At 39.0% G+C, this 20,230-nt stretch overlaps 1 protein-coding gene across 3 annotated transcripts in view; it reads left to right on the top strand.

Moving 5' to 3' along the window:
* The window catches only part of CLVS1 (clavesin 1), a 105,240-nt gene that overhangs the window by 20,792 nt on the left and 64,218 nt on the right, over positions 1-20,230 (top strand). For all 3 annotated transcript variants that reach the window (XM_065053648.1, XM_065053647.1, XM_065053646.1), the window contains one exon: positions 16,823-16,997. In XM_065053648.1, the coding sequence (XP_064909720.1) occupies positions 16,823-16,997 (175 nt within the window). The remainder of the gene's footprint in view (positions 1-16,822; positions 16,998-20,230) is intronic.

Here is a 20,230-nt window from a genome sequence, read left to right on the forward strand (position 1 = left end):
GTTATTATTCTCTGCTGAAATGTATGCACAGGTACCTGTACATTCACCTGCTTTCACAGAACATTTTATATGATTCATTTAAAAGTAATTCATGATCATTTGGGTGTTTACTTCAAAAAAGAGGCATATCAAGTGTAGATTCCATGTTAGAAGCCAAAGAGCCCTTAGAGGCACCAGGCACACCTGCCATTACTGGTTCGGTCATGGCTGACACGTTTGGCTCTACTGGGATTTTCTCACCCCTTGTTTTGTTAAATATTCATGGTTAGTTAACAGAGAAAATACTGATTGGGCACAAAAGGGTTTGAGAGTCAGTGATGGACTACAAATGGAATGATACAGTAAGGTGAGAGCATTGAGGAAGCAGTGTCTGTGAGCTGTATTATCAGAGTGCTTTCTACAGGACACCAGTAGTTATTTACCTTTACTCACCTCAGCTGACCTGTAACCAAAGTACTAGCATGAGAGGCAAACCTGAGATAAGTCTGGAAAAGAACAGTAAAACATGAAGTCTGGAAAATATAACAATGTAATAAAAGTTTAGGACAACAGGAGATGAGATAGGAATCTTCCTATATATAAAAATTTACCTTAATGAAAGGTGATAGTGAAAAGTTTCCAGTTTCTCTGGGGTTGGAAATAGAGTATAAAAGTAAATTAAGTAATATTAAGTAGTATTAGATTGATGAAAATTAGAAATAATTTTGCAATGATTATGCTTGTTTAGGGCCTAAACAGGTAATGGAGGCACTCTGTGGTCTCCTCATCTTTGGACTGTTCACTGAAGAAGTCAAAGTAGGAGTACTTATGATGATGCATTGCAGGAGATGTATGAGATACTGTCCAGTCACTTCCTACCCTCTGTTTATAGGATTAATTTAGCTTTGTCAAAAGCCTTTGAAGAGGATAAACTCAGAAGCTGCTTTGAGCTATCTTGCAATTAAGAACATAAATATAAACTCCTGCTTAACCAACTTAATTTCCTTTTATGAAAAAGTCATCCATCTGGTTGACCAAGTGAAGCCAGTAGGTGTGTTGGTTTGGGACTTCAGCAAAACTTTTGATACTGCCTCTCTCAGTATCCTTCTGGATAAAGTGTCCAGCATGCAGATAGACAAGTCCATAATATGTTGGGTGAACAACTGGCTGATGGATTGGGCTCAAGGAGTTATAGTAAATGACGTTACCTCAGGCTGATGATCAACTACCAGGAGGGTTCCCCAGGGCTCAATTTCAGGGCCAGTGCTCTTTAGTGTTTTTATAAATTATCTGGATGAAGGAATTGAATGTACATTAATTAAGTTTGTCAATGATACTAAACTAGGAGGAGATGTGGACTCCTTTGAGGGCAGAGAGGCCTTACAGAGAGATCTGAAAAAAATTAGGGAGCTGAACAATCACCAGTCATATGAAACTGAACAAGAGCAAGTTTAAGGAGTTTGATGTGCTGTCTCATTCAACTACACTAGAGCCAGAGAAAGACAGTGGATAGCAAAGGTTATCTTATCATATAATGCAGAGAGGTAACCTACAGGCAATTGTCAAATGTAATAAAATGCAAGCAGTTACATTCACAGCCTTTAAATGTAGCTGCACCAAACTCCTGCCCAGTCAATCCAGACCACAGTTGTTGAGTTGGGTGGTTGCTTATCGCATGATGTATTTAAAAGGACATTGCACCAATACTGGTTAGTTTGTACTCACCAACAACTAAATCAATTTTTCATGTGAATTTGTCCATTTTTTGCATCAGCCCTAACCCAGGTCCTAGGACACCAGGATGAAAATAATAAAGCAAGGCTTAATCCCTACCCCAGAGAAATTGCAATCTAAATGACAAAAGAAGTATTGAGTACCTGCCCTAAATGAAGAAGAGTGTGTCAGGGGTAGGGGGTTCCCTGGGAGCTGGGAGTGCTGTGGCTCCCTGGACCGGTGGGACAGCTTGCAGCTGTTTGCATCCCAGGGCAGGAGTGCATCCCAGGCCTGATGGAGAGTTTCACAGGGATTGAACATGGTCAGATAGTAAATCAGTGGCAGAGGGAAGAAATAAATCAGTGTTTCCTACTTGTCACACCAGTGCCTTGAAGACAAAGTCTTCGTTAATCTTGCTTCCTGAAAAAATACAAAGGAAAACCTGAAGCGGATCCCCCCCTGACGCACAGACAGACTTCAGTCCTGGTCCAGCTCTTCCACTATGAGGGACTGGGCAAATCCATTTGTCTACTTTTTTGTGCCCTGAAGAATGTCTACATCTCCTGAAGGTGTGGTGGAAAATAAATCACTTGGCTGCCATCTAAACCTGGCCAAGTTTATGACTCACTATAAATGTGTCTACAAATGCATCTTCAATAAAACAATGGTTATTTTGTTAACCTGAAGTACGCAGAGAAATAAGAATTGTTACTATGCTAAGGGTGTATCAAGAAAAGAACCACTTGCCAGGCTGGTGGTGCCAAGCAAATAAGGAGCGCATGCAAGACATGGATAAGATTAATTTCTGCATGTGGTGAATTGCTCCAGTGTGAACATGACAGTGTAATAGGAAGCAAAGCAAAAGAAAAAAGTGGAAATAGTTATGCTGGAAGAAGTCCCCAGCGTCAAGAACAGGTGTGACTTGTAGCTCAGGACCTCAAGCAGCTGTATCCTCTCAGGAGAGGCTGTGGTTGGGATTAGGGAAGTGGCAGAGTAGAGGTGAAGTACCCTGGCCAGGCAGAGGGGAGGAAGGTATTAATCAGTGTCCTGCTCACACATGACCCCACTGTGCCTTGGTCTTCCAGTGCTGCACTATATCATGTAGTTTCTTATTTCTGGAGTGAAAAATGGGCTAATTCCTGCCTTCGGTCATGTTGTGGGACCCTTGATAGAACTACTGCACATGACCAGGTCAGAATAGGTGAACTAAAAGTCTGTTTTCCAACTTTCATGAAACTATGAGTTAGAAGATCACATGGCTGAAGTCAGGGCACTTCCTTATCTAATTCTTTCCAAAGCTGACATATTAAAGGGTTCACACGTTTCCAAAGAGCAAGAAGACAAAATTTTTTAGACAACCTCTGATTCAGTAACACATATACTCACCTGCACATAAGCAACCCCAACAGATTCAACTATGGATACAAAATCCAGTAATAAGACTATCGATACACTTTAAATATTTGCTTAAGTACCTTATGGCTTAATATACTTCTCATGCAGAAATGAAACCTGTGCATTTACTTGACTGTGAAGCACTGTTGATTAATACTAACATTGCAAAATATTAACAAAGTTAAGTCAACTGAATGCAAAGGAATGGAAACATGAAGAGTTCTGGCAGATCACAGAAAAAAAGCAACACCGAGAGACTGGAAGAACTCTGCTTTTCGTGTGGTTTTGTGGAGTGAAACTAAATACAAAGTATTGGGATTTGTTTTGCAAAGACTTTATCACTTCTAGTTTTTTTCTGGTATTGCCAGAAGGCCTTCTTAGTAACAGTTTTGTGAAGTCAAAGCATTGGCTGGAATAAAGAGAAGTATTTGCTTTTAAGCAAATGAATTCTACTGTAGCAAAAAATGTTGTAAGACTGTGCTTAGATCTATAGGAATGGACTCTCACTACCTAATTATCTGCTTTTAATACACTCTGAACTGTGAGGAAAAAAACAGAGGAAAAACAAGGATACCCAATGTAGTATTAACAAACTGCAACTTTAACAAGCCATCCCAGTATACCAAACTACAGCTTTTATGTATTAAATCTTTCAAAGGCCGTATCTTCCCTGTTATAGTGCAAACATCTTCAGTGCCATGTCCTGAAAAATAATCTTTGCTAATTTAAAAAAATACTTCAAGGTGCAGTTATTCCAGTAAAGTATAATATGTTAATTAAAACACCCAACCCCTTACTTTCTTAACATCAAACCAATTAGATCTCAAGGAAAATTAACTATGACTTTCTGCTTTTATAAAGTTTTGTGGTTTTTTTTTTTATGCTAGGGAATAGATGAAAACATCAGGTGTTTCGTTGTGAACAAGCTTCTATTAATGACTGCATGCAACAACATGAGGAAGTAAAAAACAAGGCATGATTTATTTGTTCAAGACCTTCACATACTGAAGTTTTCCTTCTGGCATTTTTCTCAAGACCTTGTAACTACACTTACTGTGGTGATGTCTGCTGATCCTTTTTCTGCCTCTTTTTTTGCTGACTTTTGACAGACAGGGCTTCCCTGCTGCCTCTATCTTCATTGAAGTGATCAGTACTGCTCGTGTTTGGAGTAAAGATCCTGGTTGTTCCAGCTAAATGGTTCCAGACCTGCCTCCTTCAGATAACAATGTGGGGTCTGGCAGGATGTCACTGCGCATTGATTTCAAAAGCACAAAAATTTTGACTGTTATTTTCCGTACTTACTTGTTACATATGTTTCTCCATTAGCAATAATTTATAATTGAATGAGTAGCAACTTCAATTAACCAAATTTCTTCAGTAATTCTCTGTATTGACTATGTGAGAATTACTATTAGTGTGAAAATAAATTAATTAATTATATAAGCTACACAATAAAAAGCAATACAAACAGAAATAAAGGAATATAAATCATCATATCATCAATATACAGTTTTCAGTTCTTTAGGAAACCTAAAAACGCAGCCCTTTCCCCCAGAAACAACAAACCCTGAAACAGTGGTTGCCAGAAGGCAGAGATTAAATATCCACACATACTCTACTGTAGAGAGGTTAGAGTAATTTAGGAAGTTGCTGATAACTTGTGTGATAATAAATTCATGAAACTTTTCTTTCAGAATTCCTAACATCACAATTCACATGAAATAGAGTTTTCAACTCTACTGAATTGTAATAATTTATAAACCACTTCAATTGTTTTTTAACTGGCAGTTCCTGAGAAAATCTGATGATCTGCCAAAATAATAACATAACATTAATATTCCAAGGCAAGGACCACACTGCACATGCAACACTAATCTGTACCCTATTGGTAACTGGCATGTAGTAAAAAAATGTATTGGCTTCAGAGGAATGGAGGAAAGCAGTCTGGCTTCCTTTCACCATTACTATGTATTCAATACAAGGCTCAAGAATCCTATTTCTGCCTTCTTTGGGATCTCAACTTAAGCAGTTGTTACACACCATTGCTGTCAATATGACAATGAAGATATATCCCATCCAGGAAAAAGCCTTAGTGCTGCTAGATCATGAAATTACTAATCTTAGTTAAAAGGCAAAGTTTATTACAGAAATTTAGGGTTTCAAATCCTGTCAATGAAATATAAATAAAGCATTGATTAAATGCTTCAGGTAGATTGCCTGGGTTTTTTTTGTTTGGTTTGGTTTGGTTTGGTTGTTGTTGTTTTGGTTTTGTTTTTTAAATAGGAAAATGATGTACTGAGCCACTGCATTCACAGAAAATGAAGTACACAAAAATTATGAAGTACTGGCCTTGCAATTAAAAATATGTTTAATTTTTCCTTTGGTGATTATTGCATAAGAAATCATACTTAAACGTTTATTATAGCCTATTTTGTCCACTGATACTGCACAGGGGACATTTTGAGAACAACTGTAACGCTGACTTTTTCTAATTTTCAATTTGCAACCTACATTTTAGTATTTTTGTTCCATAATTACTTCATCCGTTTTGAGAAAGCCAGTTGAAACACTATCGTATTTCTAAATAGGATGGACTGGTCCCGTTAATTTGTTTGGGTTGCTGCTTTGGAAGAATTTCCTCTTGAGTTATTGTGTCACAAAGAATCCTTTGGGCCTCACCTCCTTTCCCTTTGTCTTGCAGTTCTCTCAGAAAACTATTTCACAGGGGAAAAAAATAACGACAACAAGAAGAAACCAAACAACAACAAATCAGTTTATCTGAGGAAAGCTCACTTCCTCACTTGAAAAGCATCAGGTGGTTGTAGCTGTCTCTGGATCCAAACAGTTTTGGCTCCTCTTACCCAACTTGTTCTGCATAAGGAGTAGTAAAATCCACAGAAAAATATTTTTGTCTTCCTTTAGGCAGATCATTTCTGTCATCCATACAAAAATACACGTAGTAAAAGGCTAGCAATGACTCATAGTATAGAGCTGATGATACTCAATTTCTGTATTCAATAATTCCCCTTCGAGAGGAGCAACCACCTCACTCTCTGAAGTGATAAAAGAAGTAGTTGTCATTCATACTGCCTATAGAAGAAAATTCAACCCTGATTCCCAAGGTTTCTCTTACAGTGTGGTATGATTCTGACTGATGGTGCCTTCCATACCTTTGTTTACTACTAGCTACTTATAAAATTAAATTGGTTATCAGTCTTTGGTTGATTGACATATTGAGGAGTCATGTGTCAGTGGAATCTGGCTCTCCCAAAGCAACTTCTGTCAGTGGTTTTCCACACAGGTCTGACACCTAATGAAGTCTGAGACAAACCTGGAAAATGTGAGTACAAAGACATACCTTTATCTAATTCCACTGGTAACATTTTACCAGACTCCTCATTGTTGGTTGGATTATATATATATATATATATATTTTTTTTTTTTTCCTCATTAAGGATTCCGTAAAGTCTACAGATATCTCTCATATATACTTCTAATGGATTTCTGGGGAAAAAAATCTGCTATCTTTGGGAGAATGGGTGTTGCTATTCATTTCTTCACTTCCTTCAGCAATGTTGCATGAAATATGATCCACTCAGAAGTGGATAGGGTGAAAAATGCTTATTTTTCTTGAGCATTCTTGAGCACGGCATATCCTTTTCAGCATAACGGGGCAAAGCAGTTTCTTTGTGGCCGGCAGCATCATGATCACATATGCTTTTAACCGTCTTCTCTATTTCATAAACGTACACAGGTTCATTTTTTTTTCCTGGTCCTTTTCCCCTGCTCATTTGAATCATTACAGCAAATTTTCTTCATCATTGTTGCTGAAGAGATCTGCAGTTGATTTTCATATCTTATATTATGAATCTTAATAGCATCTGTTTTGAGTTCTCCAGTGATCATTTCTACATCAATAATGTCAAGTTCCTCCATCTTGTCAGCTATATCAAAGTTGCATATTTTTTCAGTGTGAAACCTCTTTGATATATAATGCTTGACACATCTTTTCATTTGCTTGTAAGAAAGGGTTAGAATATTTTCATGTTTGTCTTTTATTGGCCCTGAAGGTTTCCAACTAAAATAATTCATAACCTTTTTTATGATTGACATCACTTTTGTACGTCTTTTTATCGTCTATCACTTTCACTGTCCAGACTCAAGTACAAGCAGAAGCACAGGCATATGCTTATTTGACTAATTTAATAGCCATTTTAGGTATTTACTAAGATATACTTGCATTTCTATTTTTTGCCACTTCTTTTTCTCATATCTTGATAACCTCTTTTCCAATACCCCTGAGAGATTCAGCTTTGACTACTTGCCTTTGGTGATATGGTGGGTTGACCGTGGCTGGATACCAGGTGCCCACAAAAGCCACCCTATTACTCCCCTCCTCTGCAGGATGGGAGAGGAAGGAAATAAGATGGAAAAGACTTGTGAATACAGATAAGGGCAGTTTAATAAAGCGAAAGCAAAGGTCACATGTGGAAGCAAAATAAAACAAAAGATTTTTGTTTCTGCTTCCCATCAGCAGGCAACGTCCAGCCACTTTCTGGGAAGTAGGGCTTCAATATGCATTATGGTTGCTCCAGAAGACAAATGTCGTAATGACAAATGTCCACCCACCCCTCCTTTTTTTTAGCTTTTATTGCTGAGCAGGCATCATGTGGCTTGGGATATCCCTTTGGTCACTTTGGGTGAGCTATCCCAACTGCATCCCCTCCCAAGATCTTGCTCGCTCCCAGCCTGTTGGAGAGGGGGAACGTTGGAGAGGCAGCCTTGATGCTGTGCAAGCACTGCTGAGCAGCAGCCAAAACACTGCTGTTTTACCAGCACCTTTCTAGCTACCGATACAAAACACAGCACTGTGAGGACTGCTGTGGCGAAGATTAACTCCATCTCAGCCAGACGCAAAACTGGTAGTGACATCCCACATGTCTTCATCAGACTCTTCTTGTTGTTCTAACAAAACCCTAATATGGTCTCCAACAGACAAGCATAGGGACCAATGAGCTTCTTCAAGCTTTTCAAAAGCATCATCATTTTTATATCTTTATCTATATTCTGGCAGTTAAAATGCCACTTTTGCTGGAGAGAAGTTGTGAGTCTAGAGACTGTGATATTTCTGATTGCTTTCTTTGCAAATTGTTTCTTTGCTTTCTTTGGTGGCATTGCTGCTCACTGCCCATACCTTCTCTGCTTTTGTCTTTCATTCCTCCTGAAAGAAGTAAAACATGGTCTTTCTAGTTCTCCATTATACCATCTGGTGATACCAAACCCACTTTGTAAGTCTGTATGTGGAGATATACATTACTACCACAGGATGATCTTACCAATGAAGATACACAGGCCATTTTCCACCATCTTCATGGGAACCATTTCCAGTCATGCCACTGCTGCAGGGTCTGCAGCAGTCTGCCTCTGTGTGTAAATTCATTTCACACAAGCCAAGGAGGATGTCACACTGACTTAATAAAGTCCACTAGGATATTGTATTTTTCATTTTCTTCTTCATGTTACACTTTTGTCAGGGACATAATACTGCACAGCTGTCACCTTCATGGTCTCAGTTTACTGCGGCTTTTCACCATAAGTGCCTTAGTTCTGATCTTCCTGCTGTATAGATCATGATTTCTTGAGCCTGATGCAATCTGCTCCTGACCATCTGGCCTCACCTGATTTTCCAGTTTTCCTATGATTTGTTGTGATTTTTTTTTCAGCCTGTAGAATCAAATGTACCTTCCATGTTATCACAATCCCCAGCAGTAATATTCTTTTGGCAGAGTAGGTGAGATAAGTAGTGATGTGACAAAAAGTAAATGGAAAGTTGTGTAAGTTAGTGAAGATTAGCAAAAATTGTGGAAAACTCTAGAATGACCTAGAAAAGCAGCATTTATTATGCAAAGAAGTCGAAGTGCACTGCCAGAACATGCTGGATTTTAATATGTGGCCACATCTTGTATGCAGATCCTTTATCCTCTCTTAACTCTATTCAGTTTCTTCTGGATTTTCAATTACTTTTAACCTTTTAAGAAAAACATCAGGTCATTATGGACAGCACAATTAAGAAGTGTACTTATTGTGCAATGTTGGTCAGAAAAGTTAATTAGATGTTAGGCTGCATTAAAAGTGAGATGGAGAATAAATAGGAAAAGATAACATATTCTTTCATGTATGCTAATATTCCAAATTCACCTTGAATACTGAATTAATTTTACATTGTATTCTTTGAAAGAGAAGGGGATGTAAAAAAAATAAAACTGTCCAAAAGAAAAAGAGCAATAAAGGGAATTCATCAACATTCTGAACAAGTGAGGTAATTGCATCAGAAGGGAGCAAAAAGTCCAGGGTTGTTTCAAATGGAAAGATGGTGAAAATGCAGCAGAGTTATAGCTAGAGGAGATATAGTGGAATCATATAGAGAAAACATGGTAGCAGGGAGACTGAACTGGTGATGTCGTTTGTACCTTCTTCTAATAACAGAACAAAGGACCTGTATAATTGCTTTCTGTGATTAAACAGTAGCTTTGTAACGTTCATAAGAAAATCCTTTCCCTTTCTGTAATGAAAAACTTACTTATGGAATGCAATGATGCAAGAAATTGAGCAAATAGCTTAGTGTGATGTAAGGATGGATTGCATTGCCAAGAGGGAATGAGAAAAGACTATACAATCACACAGAATAGAATAAAACAACAGAGGTCATCAATCCTAATGCTGCTAACCATAAGCCATTCATGTACCAGCATTCATTTTGTTCATTATTAGTACAGCTGTGCTTTGATGGAACAGTATCAGTGAGATCATGATAGATTAAAAACTACCTCTTAAACAGTATCCTGAGCTGTGACCATCAGTCTGTTCCCACATGTCATGTCCTAAATTACTAACAGTGGAGACCACTAACCTGAAACCACCACAGACTCCATGACCATATTCATACTGGAATGTGCTCTTTGCCCATCTTCCCCATGCTCCTCTCATGGGACATTTTATTTGAGACTATCCGGGCAAATTACTGCAGTGGCTGTGTAATATTGATTTATTGATTGCATTTAGGGGTTGTACTGTAGGACTTGTAGTAATTTCTGCACTATCATAACACACTGCTTGTGATTGTCACTTATTCCTTCTCAACAGAGAAATTTGCACAGTGTGCAAGCATGACATTTCTCTGGGTACTAAAAAGGGAAGAAAACCATCAGTGTGTAGCTCAGAAATACTGCCTCCTGAAGGAATAAAACAAATCCACAGCTAGAGGAACAGTCATGTTGCACCTGAGATTTGGTTCTGGCCTTTTCTTTCAGCAGTAGGCTGCAAAGCAGAGCTGCATGCTGTTCCTGGGAGGCTTCACCTTGTGTGATGCTGAGGGCTCTGCATGGAGCCCAGCTGAACCTTCAGCCCAACGCTAGCCACCCTGCTGCACCCAAGGGGACTCCTCATGTGTCTCATGGGCTTGTGCTGGGCCAGGTTGCAATTGATTGCCAGCTCCGTTTGAGATCAAGTTTCTGGAGAGTTCAGGGAGGGATTATTTGAGCTCTCAGGAGCTTTATCTTGGACTGATTCCCTGCTAGATGGTGTAACGTGTCCCTGAGCTGAGGCAAAGGGAAGATCAGATGTCATCTTCCCACTCCCCTGTGTAGGTCTCAGGTGGAAGCTGGTCCCACCAGGGATCCAAAGATCACCCTCCACCTGCACTTGCCCTCTCCAAGCACAGGGGCTGTGAAGGTCCCTGTTTTTCAGCTAAATTACATATAAGAAAGTCTTCTTGCACATTTAATATCAGGGACAAAGTATTCATTTGATAAGGGTGCCCACAATATGAATGAGTGTATGTAGGAGGAGATTCCTAACAGAGACTTGAATGCGAAGCGTGTAATTCAGGGACTATTGGTTGCTATGGAGTTCAATTGAAGTGGAAAGTAACAGCAAAAAACCTCATAATACTTATATATAGAAGAACCTCAAGCAAAAACATAACATGAGGAATATTTTTGTATCTTTAAGAAAGCCACTGAGAGGCAATTTTTGCATGTTAAAAGAATAAACCAATGTAGTTTCTTTCTGCAGGCTGGTACATCTCTCCCCGACTGGCAGTGACAGAGGCTTCCATCTCACTCCAAGCAGGAATACAAAGCCAGCCAGATACCTGTGGGTGACTGAACTCCATTCAGTTATAAGCTAAGCAGTGGATTTCTGATCTTGTTGAATACAGTCAGGTCTCAGCTTAGTCTGTTTTATTATTTGTATCCAGTGCTCTGTTGGACTATTTCCAAATAAAAAAAAATCAGTACACTTATCTACCATTCTGTTATCCTGGATGTAAAGTTACTTTGGAAATCTATTTATAGACTTGCACAGATGCTGCAGAGAAAATCTTGCTGTTTTTTCATTACAAAACAGGAGTGATGCCTGTCTGAACCTGACATACTGGAACAGCCAAATGTAGCTACACTGGATGTGACAGAAGAATAATTTGGAGCTATGATATTGATTTAATGCAGCCTATGTTTTACTCAGTAGGAGTTTTATCTGCATATATTGTTTCTACAGGGAATTTAAAAAAAAAATAAATCTGTAACTTAAGCATGACAAGGAAAGAGTTGGTACCCTATAAAATAGGAAAGAAAACTCAGGTTGTTGTATAAGACTTTATCCAGTTTGCGTGCTAGTGAATTATTCATATTTTTGCAGCTAACAAGTTTAAATGGCTTTGAATTGTTCTACAAAGAAAGTTACCCACGGCTGGTCAAAATATTTGTTGTGAACATTTGCTGTGAATGCAACCCATTTTCTCTGTGAATCGTAGACAAGCCTTGCTAATTTCTGAGCACATATGCACTATTCAGACCTCAGACAGATGAGACAAACAACCTCTTTTCAGTGTGTGAGTCAGCTGTGAGCTCCCCTGTTTGACTGCTCATCTTCTCTGATGCAGGATGAATCAAGTGAGTCACCATGTTTTTTTTCACAATTCTTTGTTTTCCTGTTATTCTTCCTGGTTATTCTTCAGCCAAAGGGTGCCTGGCATTGCTTGGCATTCATATGAGGGGCTTTCCTCACCATAGAATGTGGAGATCAGATCTTGCAGTGGTTGGACTGACTCCCATTACGATGTGATGCTCAAGAGGCAGAGTGGCTACTCATGACCCTGAGTTTGAATCAAGACATGAATCCCCAAGGACTGTAAGTTAGTAATTTCCTATACTTTTTTCAGCAGAGGTGAGGTTTGAATCTCTAAAATAAATACATGCATTAAAAAAACCCCAGATGTTTTCTAAGAACACATTATTGGAAGTTGGGGCTTTCTTATCAATACTTCATGAGTAGGAAAGACAGTTTAATCTGCTGAAATAAATTATTTATGAATACGTGTTCAAAACCCAATGCTGACTGGATTCCAGGGGCTTTTCCATTAACACTGTTCCTTGGCTGCGTGTGAGAGCAATTAAAAATGTTCCTTCCTGGGTTCTTGCTCCTTCAACAGTGTCGATCTGCTTGTTGTTAACATCTCCCTTTCTAAGCCTTTTCTTACAGCTTCTTCAGCTTTGAATAGCTCAAATAATTTGGGGCAACCTAAACATGTTTTTCTGATCCTTCTTCTTTCTGCTTCTTCTGCACGTTACTCCCAGTGGGAATCCTCATAAGGCAGTGCCAGCTCTCCCCCTGCTAGAAGCTAAGCATGGGTTTCTGCTCTCCGTTGGTGATTTACTGTGTGAGGAGGGAAAAAGCAAGATGTGGTCTCCTACCTGATTTGTATCTATGTCATGTTTACAGCTTGCTAAATGTTATTCAGCCTTGGCCATAGCTTTTTAGTGAGATGTACTGTACTCTCTTCCCGTCTAAGGTGTTCAAACAGACTCAGTGAAACTATATTTATATTTCTCAGTCTTTTGTTAGCTTATGTTAAATATGATGGTATTTAAAGTTCACTTCTTTGTTACATTTAAAAGGTGATAAAATAATTGATTTTGTATCCTGAGCTGTCTTTTAACAAGTAGAGAAATCCCTCTAATCTGCATTTGCATTTAACTAAGCCACCTTTTAAGTATTACAGAAGAGAGGCTCTTACCACATACTAACTCAGGGATGTTAAACTGAGTGGTCTGCAACTGCCAAGATAATGACACTGGTCCAAACTTTGTTAGCCTGCTGCCTTGCAGGACAGTTAGGATTTTTGGTGACAGCTTGTTTTTGATACTACCAGACAATCTTAATGGCTTCAGCTGCCAGTACTTCTGCACATTCACACTTTGAACTGTCTGAATAATTCAATTCACTAACATGCCTAAACCAGAGCCTGTGCTTAACTGTTCAGAGACAGCAGTGTCAAAAGCCTTTACTGATGCAATCTTCTCCAAAATGTATCACTTTCTTGCAGCATATCTTATTTGACCCCTTGTTTTCCAACAGTCCCTCACCTTTATTATCCTTGTGTCTCTTCAAAGTGACTGGTGGCAGAGACATGCAAATAGATAATTTAATTTCCCTGCAATGTCTCTATCCCCTTAAATTGTTCCCATTGCACCCTGGTACTCCACCGAGCCTTTTGATTCTCCCACATCCTGCTTACGCCTCTTATAATTAAGTAATTTCTTCTTATTTATTTTCATGTTATGCCTTTGGCTAATCTCCTCATCAAATCCCTCAGCTAAACGGTCTTCATTTTTGTTTTACCTTATTGTTCCTTAGCACTAGCTTCTGTTAGGCTAACTTTCCATTTTCCAAAGGATATTTGGAGAGTGTTTTTTGTGGTACCTTTCCATTCAGCCAAGGCAGATGATAGGCACTCTGCCTCCTCCTTTTTGTGTTTCTGGGCCTTGTGCAAATCTTTTGTAACTCATTAGTGGCTCACTTCAGTAGGCTCCATGCTGAATCCTTACAGCATCTTACACATTTCCCTTTGTATAATAGTAATTTATTTCACATTTTTCTTTGTGAGGGGTTTAAACTGGTGTGGACGGGAGTTGGAGGAGGGCAGGGAACATTAAGCAAAGGAACAAAAGAGATGGCCTAATAGAAAGTGGTTCTGTGTTCATGCATAGAAAATTATTTGGATGCAAATCAGTCACACAGCTGAATGATTTGTCTCAAAGCCTCAAGATTAGGGAGCAGAGCGCTTCAGCCTCAAGTGGCACTCTCTCTGATTTCTCTCCACACCCTGCATTCACAAACAACATGCCTGCAAACAGCCCACCTGGAGGACTTGTGCACTGCTTACATGTCTCCTTGCACTTGTCTGAAAAACGTCTTTGTGTTCACTTGGAGTTATTTCCTACACCATGTCTCAAAACTGCAAATACATAGAGGGGGGGAGGGATCTGGACAGGGGACAAACAGATTAGTTACACACTAGAAAATCTGGGTGCCTTATCTCCAAGACAATTTCTATGGGAAGCACAGGTGAGAAATTGCTTGATAACCTGGTAGTTTATATAGACACCTAAACAAAGATTGGAATTCCTAAGGACAGAGTCTGAGAGGAAGGGTTTGCTCAGTGAAATGTAATATTTAATTGTAATTTAGAGTTTCAGTGATTATAGGAGATGCCTTATATACACCATTTCCATACAGCCCTACTGAATCATTACACAGCCTTTAAAAGCACCGGAGGTAGCAAGATCAATAATATGAGTTTGCATCTTCTATTAAGAAAACTTATTCCCAAAAATAAAGGATGAAACCTTTTCTGATCATAATGTAACCTTATTTTCACACCTTCAGTAATAACAAGTTTTCAGTTAATTTTATGATTTGCAAATGTGGGGTTAAATCCGTCTTTCTCAATCTAGCCAGAAAGCCCATCTATGAATGATGACGCCATTCTGTATTGACACTGACCAGAGAGCAGAGAAGGCTGGCATGTGTCTGAGGACACTTTTGGAGACACTGCACATCTCAGACCTTCCATGGCACAGTTCTTGTGGAAGGCTGATCCCCTTGAATAGGGATGCTGGGTTAAATCAATGTAGGATATATTAAGTAGATCTGGTCTAGGGGTGCAATAGCTTTTTTCATCACTGAAAATGTAGTAATTTCATGTCGCTGCTTGAAAGTAGTGACCCGTTTCACCTGGGCAGTGGGCAGTATATTCATATCACAGTTTTTTTGAAATAAATTTAGACTGAAAATAAATGCCAGTTGCTGATCCAATCGGTGTGCCTTCACCTTACATTGCTAAGGAAAGTATTTCTTCTGTTTGTCTGTTTAGTACAGCTTCCCCATACGATTTGGAAAGGTCAAGGTTGCCCTGTTACTGCAAATGAGGGAGGGTTAGTTTGTTACCCACCAGCAACAAAGTTAAACATCATTAAGCCCTATGTCTTGCAAGTTGCCTCAGCAATTATACTTCAGGGAAGCTTCTAATGTAGGCAGAGAGGCACAGTGCAGAAACGGCTTTTTCAAGGGACTGTGTCTTTAGAGAAGGAAAGTGCATTTCCACTCAAAACCTGCTGAGAGAAAAGAGAAAGAATAAGAAAACATTTCAGCATTTAGTTCTAAGAGAAATTTATCATGTGTTGTGGCCTTTCAGGGGCAGAGGTCTTGATTGTAGAACAGTTTGTTTTGACTGCACATAGGTTTTTTCTCTCAGGCAGAATTTGAAACAACGCTCTTCTAGGCTTAGACGACTTGTTTTAAATTAAAGAAAATGGCAGAAAAGGATTAAATTAAAATCTCTGAAGCAGAACATGGTGTAATAGACTTCAGGCCTCATAAAAATTTCAGGATTATGCAGAGGCAAAACAGACTGCAACAACAATACAATACAACTTCATTTTACAAAAGTTGAAGCTGTACTTTCAGAATCTTTCCTTGTTTGTTGCTCTCTAAAATAATCTGTTATTGGTAGATCAACTTAATGGGAAAGACAGCTGATGAGATGGCCTGATTCACCTTACTAAGGTGGCAAATATGGAATAAGTTATTAAAGCATCTAAGTCCCACTTTTGTAAAATGCATGAGACAGAATTAGATAGAGGCCCAGACTTCTCAGTACAGACTTTCACATTAAAGAAAACATTTCTACATTTTCTTCTCTGTTACTTGCTATCTCCTCCAGGGCCCCCAAGGTTTCTAATTATTTTGCCAGAGCTGAGGGAAGCCTTGCAGCTAGCCTATTGGTAGTTGCTAATTAATAAAGAGTTCCTATTTTGAGTGGATGCAGCTATTTTCCATGTTGCATTTGGTTCACTGAAGTAAGGCAACAGTCAGACTTCATTGTGCAAAGCCTTGGATAATTCCCTCCACTCAATCAGGAAGCCAGGGGGCCTAGTTGTAACCATACCGTTTGTATTAATATCGTACACATTTATTTCATTTTGTGATTTTCCTCTTTATAATAAGCAGAAAAGAAGGGAGAAAAATGGCAACGTATATCCAAAGGAGCAGGGATTTAAAGTGACAGGCTAAATGTGTTTCACTTCACCACAGAGTAACATTTTCCCAAAGTAGCTTAACTAAAGTCTATTGTAAGCAATGCCAGAAGAATCAAAATTCAGGGTTTATTCTATCCACCAGTGAGCAGGACTTAACACCTCAAACAGAGTAATGTGAGTTTTGGAGCAGGAGCACTTTAGTGACACCTCTGAAGCAACTTTCTTTTTAAAAGAATTCTACCAGAATAAATCCCTGCCCCTTGTTCATGTTCCATCCACAGCAAAACTGAGTATCTTGAGGTTTGAAGATAACTGCAACCACTGATTTTTAATTTTTTTTTCTGCTTTGGCATTAGGAACTCCTTCATAGATATCCTTCGGGCTATCCTACTGTCCTTGGAAGTGCTCATCGAAGATCAAGAGCTTCAGATAAACGGCTTCATTCTAATTATAGACTGGAGCAACTTCTCCTTCAAGCAAGCCTCCAAGCTTACACCATCTATCCTCAAACTGGCCATTGAAGGGTTACAGGTAGGTGGAGGGTAATGCATGTACCTGCAATTTTTATTGTTGCAGACAGTGATTTTTGCCTCATCAGGCACTGAGCAGGGTGAAAGGTGGTAAGAGAAAATAATCCAGAATGCTTTAGTGTCCCATTTTCCTGCAGCATAGATTGATTTTCATATGTTTCATTTTGAAAGTCTTTCACTTTTATTTCAGCTGTAAATCAGCGCAACCAGTATGTGTGTTACTTACTGCAGCATTAAGAAGGACAGTTAGAGATTTGAGGATTAATCCATCAGGGAATTCAGAGAGATTAAGATCCAGCGGTGTCTGCCTTCTGGAGTGTGCAGTCCACATGCAAGCACATCTGTATGCAGAGGGAAGGTGGCAGGAGAAGAGACTGGTTCCCTCAGCAGATGGAAACGTGCTGTTGTGTTCAGGCGGATGCATTTGAGTCAGAAGGAAATGAGGAAGAAGCAGGATGGGCTCCCAGTTGTGCCCTCATTCTGACTGCCTTAATTTGTCACACAGGATCCTGTTACATTATGGTTCAGGTTGTTCAGGGGCTGCACATCCCGTTGGTGCTTGCAAATAAATAGGAGCAAGATAAAACTGCAGGCTGTTAGGGGGTTAGGTGGAAAGTGAGGCCAAGGTGGCTTGGGCCTGATGAAGCCACCTAAGGATGAAGGTAGGCTGTTGTGCTCAAAGAGAACTTCAGCTCCTTCCACTAGAGTCTGAGCCCATCTCTCCTGCTAGACCTGAGACAGATTTTTAGGTTTGAAGTAGTCTGACACAACCTTATTAATGTGGGCATTTGACAGAACCCAGGGACTATTTAGGTTGGAAGGACCTCTGGAGATCATCTTGTCTAAACTCCTACTCAAAGCAAAACTGACTTAATCTTGGACCAGATTGCTCAAGCACCATGTTTCATCTAACTCCATAGGAGAGATTTTATAAGTTCTTGTTTTTCCATTTTATTTTTAGTACTTTTCAGGTATCCTGCAGTCATAAATATCTCAGGAATAACCTTCCCTGGGGCGGGTGTGTCTTAACTTTATCTCCTATACTAGAAAGAACAATTTGTTCAACTAATTTTTGACTAACAAATTGTCTACAATTAGATCATGATCATCTCTATTTTATGTTATTCAAAAACGAGGGAGAAAAATCTGCCAGTAGTTCCATTTGTGGAGGTTTTTCATATAATCTAACAAATTAGAAAGTCAAGCTGTGCAATTAGTTCTTAGGTCTATACTTTATCTTCTCCTGCTGCTACTATCATTTTGTCTGCCTTCCTTCACAGAATAACATTCTGTGGTTCAAAAACACCCTACAGTCAGAAGGAAGAGAAAACCAAGTGACATTTGTAAGGAAATCAAACTCCAGCAAGGTGTCCTTGTGCCTGTCTAAACTTTGCTCTTCCACCTCTCCAGTAAAAGGCCAATCCAGCCTTCATCCCATCTGGTATCTGGCCACAGTACTGCATGAGAATGAGGGTACACGTCCACCTTACTGCAGGTCCAGCTTTGAGTGGTGGAAAAGCAAGTTATTCCTTTCAAAGACATTTTCCCTTACTGTGCCTGTTCACAGGCTCTTCTTCAACATCCGCATTACCTGGAGGGAGCCCCCCGTTTATTTGCAGTTGTTGGCAACAGTATATTTCTGGAAGTACAAAAACATGGAAGTACCCAAGCTGTTCTTATGATGGTGTCATTAGCCTTATATCCTGTGCTGGACAATTTAAGGAGGTTGCCTCTCTTGTTGGTGGGTAGGCATTTAATTTCCTGTTGAAAGTCACATTACTGTCATCTTATTCATGATAAGCAGAAATATAACTGTTTCTCTAAAAAGTACAAATTGGGATAATGTGTCCCAGACTTTTCTAACCACTGGCAGGCTTGATGAGTTGTAAGAGTTGTGAATGCTGCACTCTGATATACTAGGGATAGAAGCAAGTCATTCATGCTTACAAAGCACATATTTAGCAAGCAATGCTGGTAGGGTGTTTTTAGAGGTTGTTTTTTTTTTTTTGGCTCTCACCATTACTGTTGAAGTACCTTCATTAAGACTTTTTCTATTATTATTTTAAAACAACTACCGTTATCCTAATGTAAAATTTATGTAAAAAGTGATGGAAATGAAGGCAAGACCTACGTACAGAAAAAGAGAAGTCACAATACGAGTTGCATTAGAGCTCACTGAAAGCAAAAAGTCAGGTTCTACTCTTCGGAGACAATGATGTCTGAAAAAAAACAAGATTGTTTTAGTTCCTTGTTATTTCTCACAGCCAAGGCATTATGCATGTGCAGATGGTCAGGCAGGAAGATTACATAGATATTCCAGTCCTCCTTTCTAATAAGAGATTTTGGGTCATTTTAAGCCCTGTGTAAGTATAGTGAAGTGGATGGAAGGAAAATAATTGCCTCTTACAATTTCAAGTGGTGTTGAACTCGTATGTTCACATGTTGGTGTCTGAGCCAAGAACTTCTAGCCTCTGTGTAACAGCAATTCTAATGCCATACCTGAACCATTTGCCAATAGCTTTGTTAGACTCTTGTCTGATTTAGTATCTCAGACCATCACTTTCTGAAATACATTCTGAAATAAAAAATAAGCAGTAGTGTACTTAATAATCTAAATTTCTGCATTGGGTAATTTTTTTCTTACTTTCGAATTGCTTTAAGCCAATAAACATATTGGCAGATGATTTTTTTTTTTTAATTTTTTTTTTTTGCAATTGTGTTCATTTTTTTTTCCTCAAATTGCTGCTGCAGTGCATTGTAACTAAGTTCATAGAACAAACATTACACGGGTGCATATGTTAGTTTATCCTGTGTTGAAAGGCCTACACTAGTCAAATCTAATAGACTTAACTGCAGAGATTAGTATGCTGCTATTACATAGGTTGCTCAGTTCCACATACTGTAAAGTCTGTAAACACTCAGAGAGATTAAGTATGAGTTATAACACCACATGGATGAAAGCACATTTTGCTCAATACTACTTTTCTTTCTGTTTGGATTTCTGTATATACTGCATCACACAAGACAGTTCATTATAATTCAACAGAGCGCCTACTCTGTTTCTCAGTTAGTTAATGACCTAAAAGGAGCCTTATGACTCCACTTTAAATAACAGTTGTTCGTATACTAAGCAGATATTTGTACAGTAGGGTGACTCTCATCTTGTCATAGCAGCACCAGGACAAGTATGGTTTTAGTGCCTAAACCTTCTCTGTTTAAGGAGCTCTGCTCTTT

Source organism: Columba livia, chromosome 2, assembly GCF_036013475.1.
Source record: "Columba livia isolate bColLiv1 breed racing homer chromosome 2, bColLiv1.pat.W.v2, whole genome shotgun sequence".
NCBI classification, from domain to species: Eukaryota; Metazoa; Chordata; class Aves; order Columbiformes; family Columbidae; genus Columba; species Columba livia.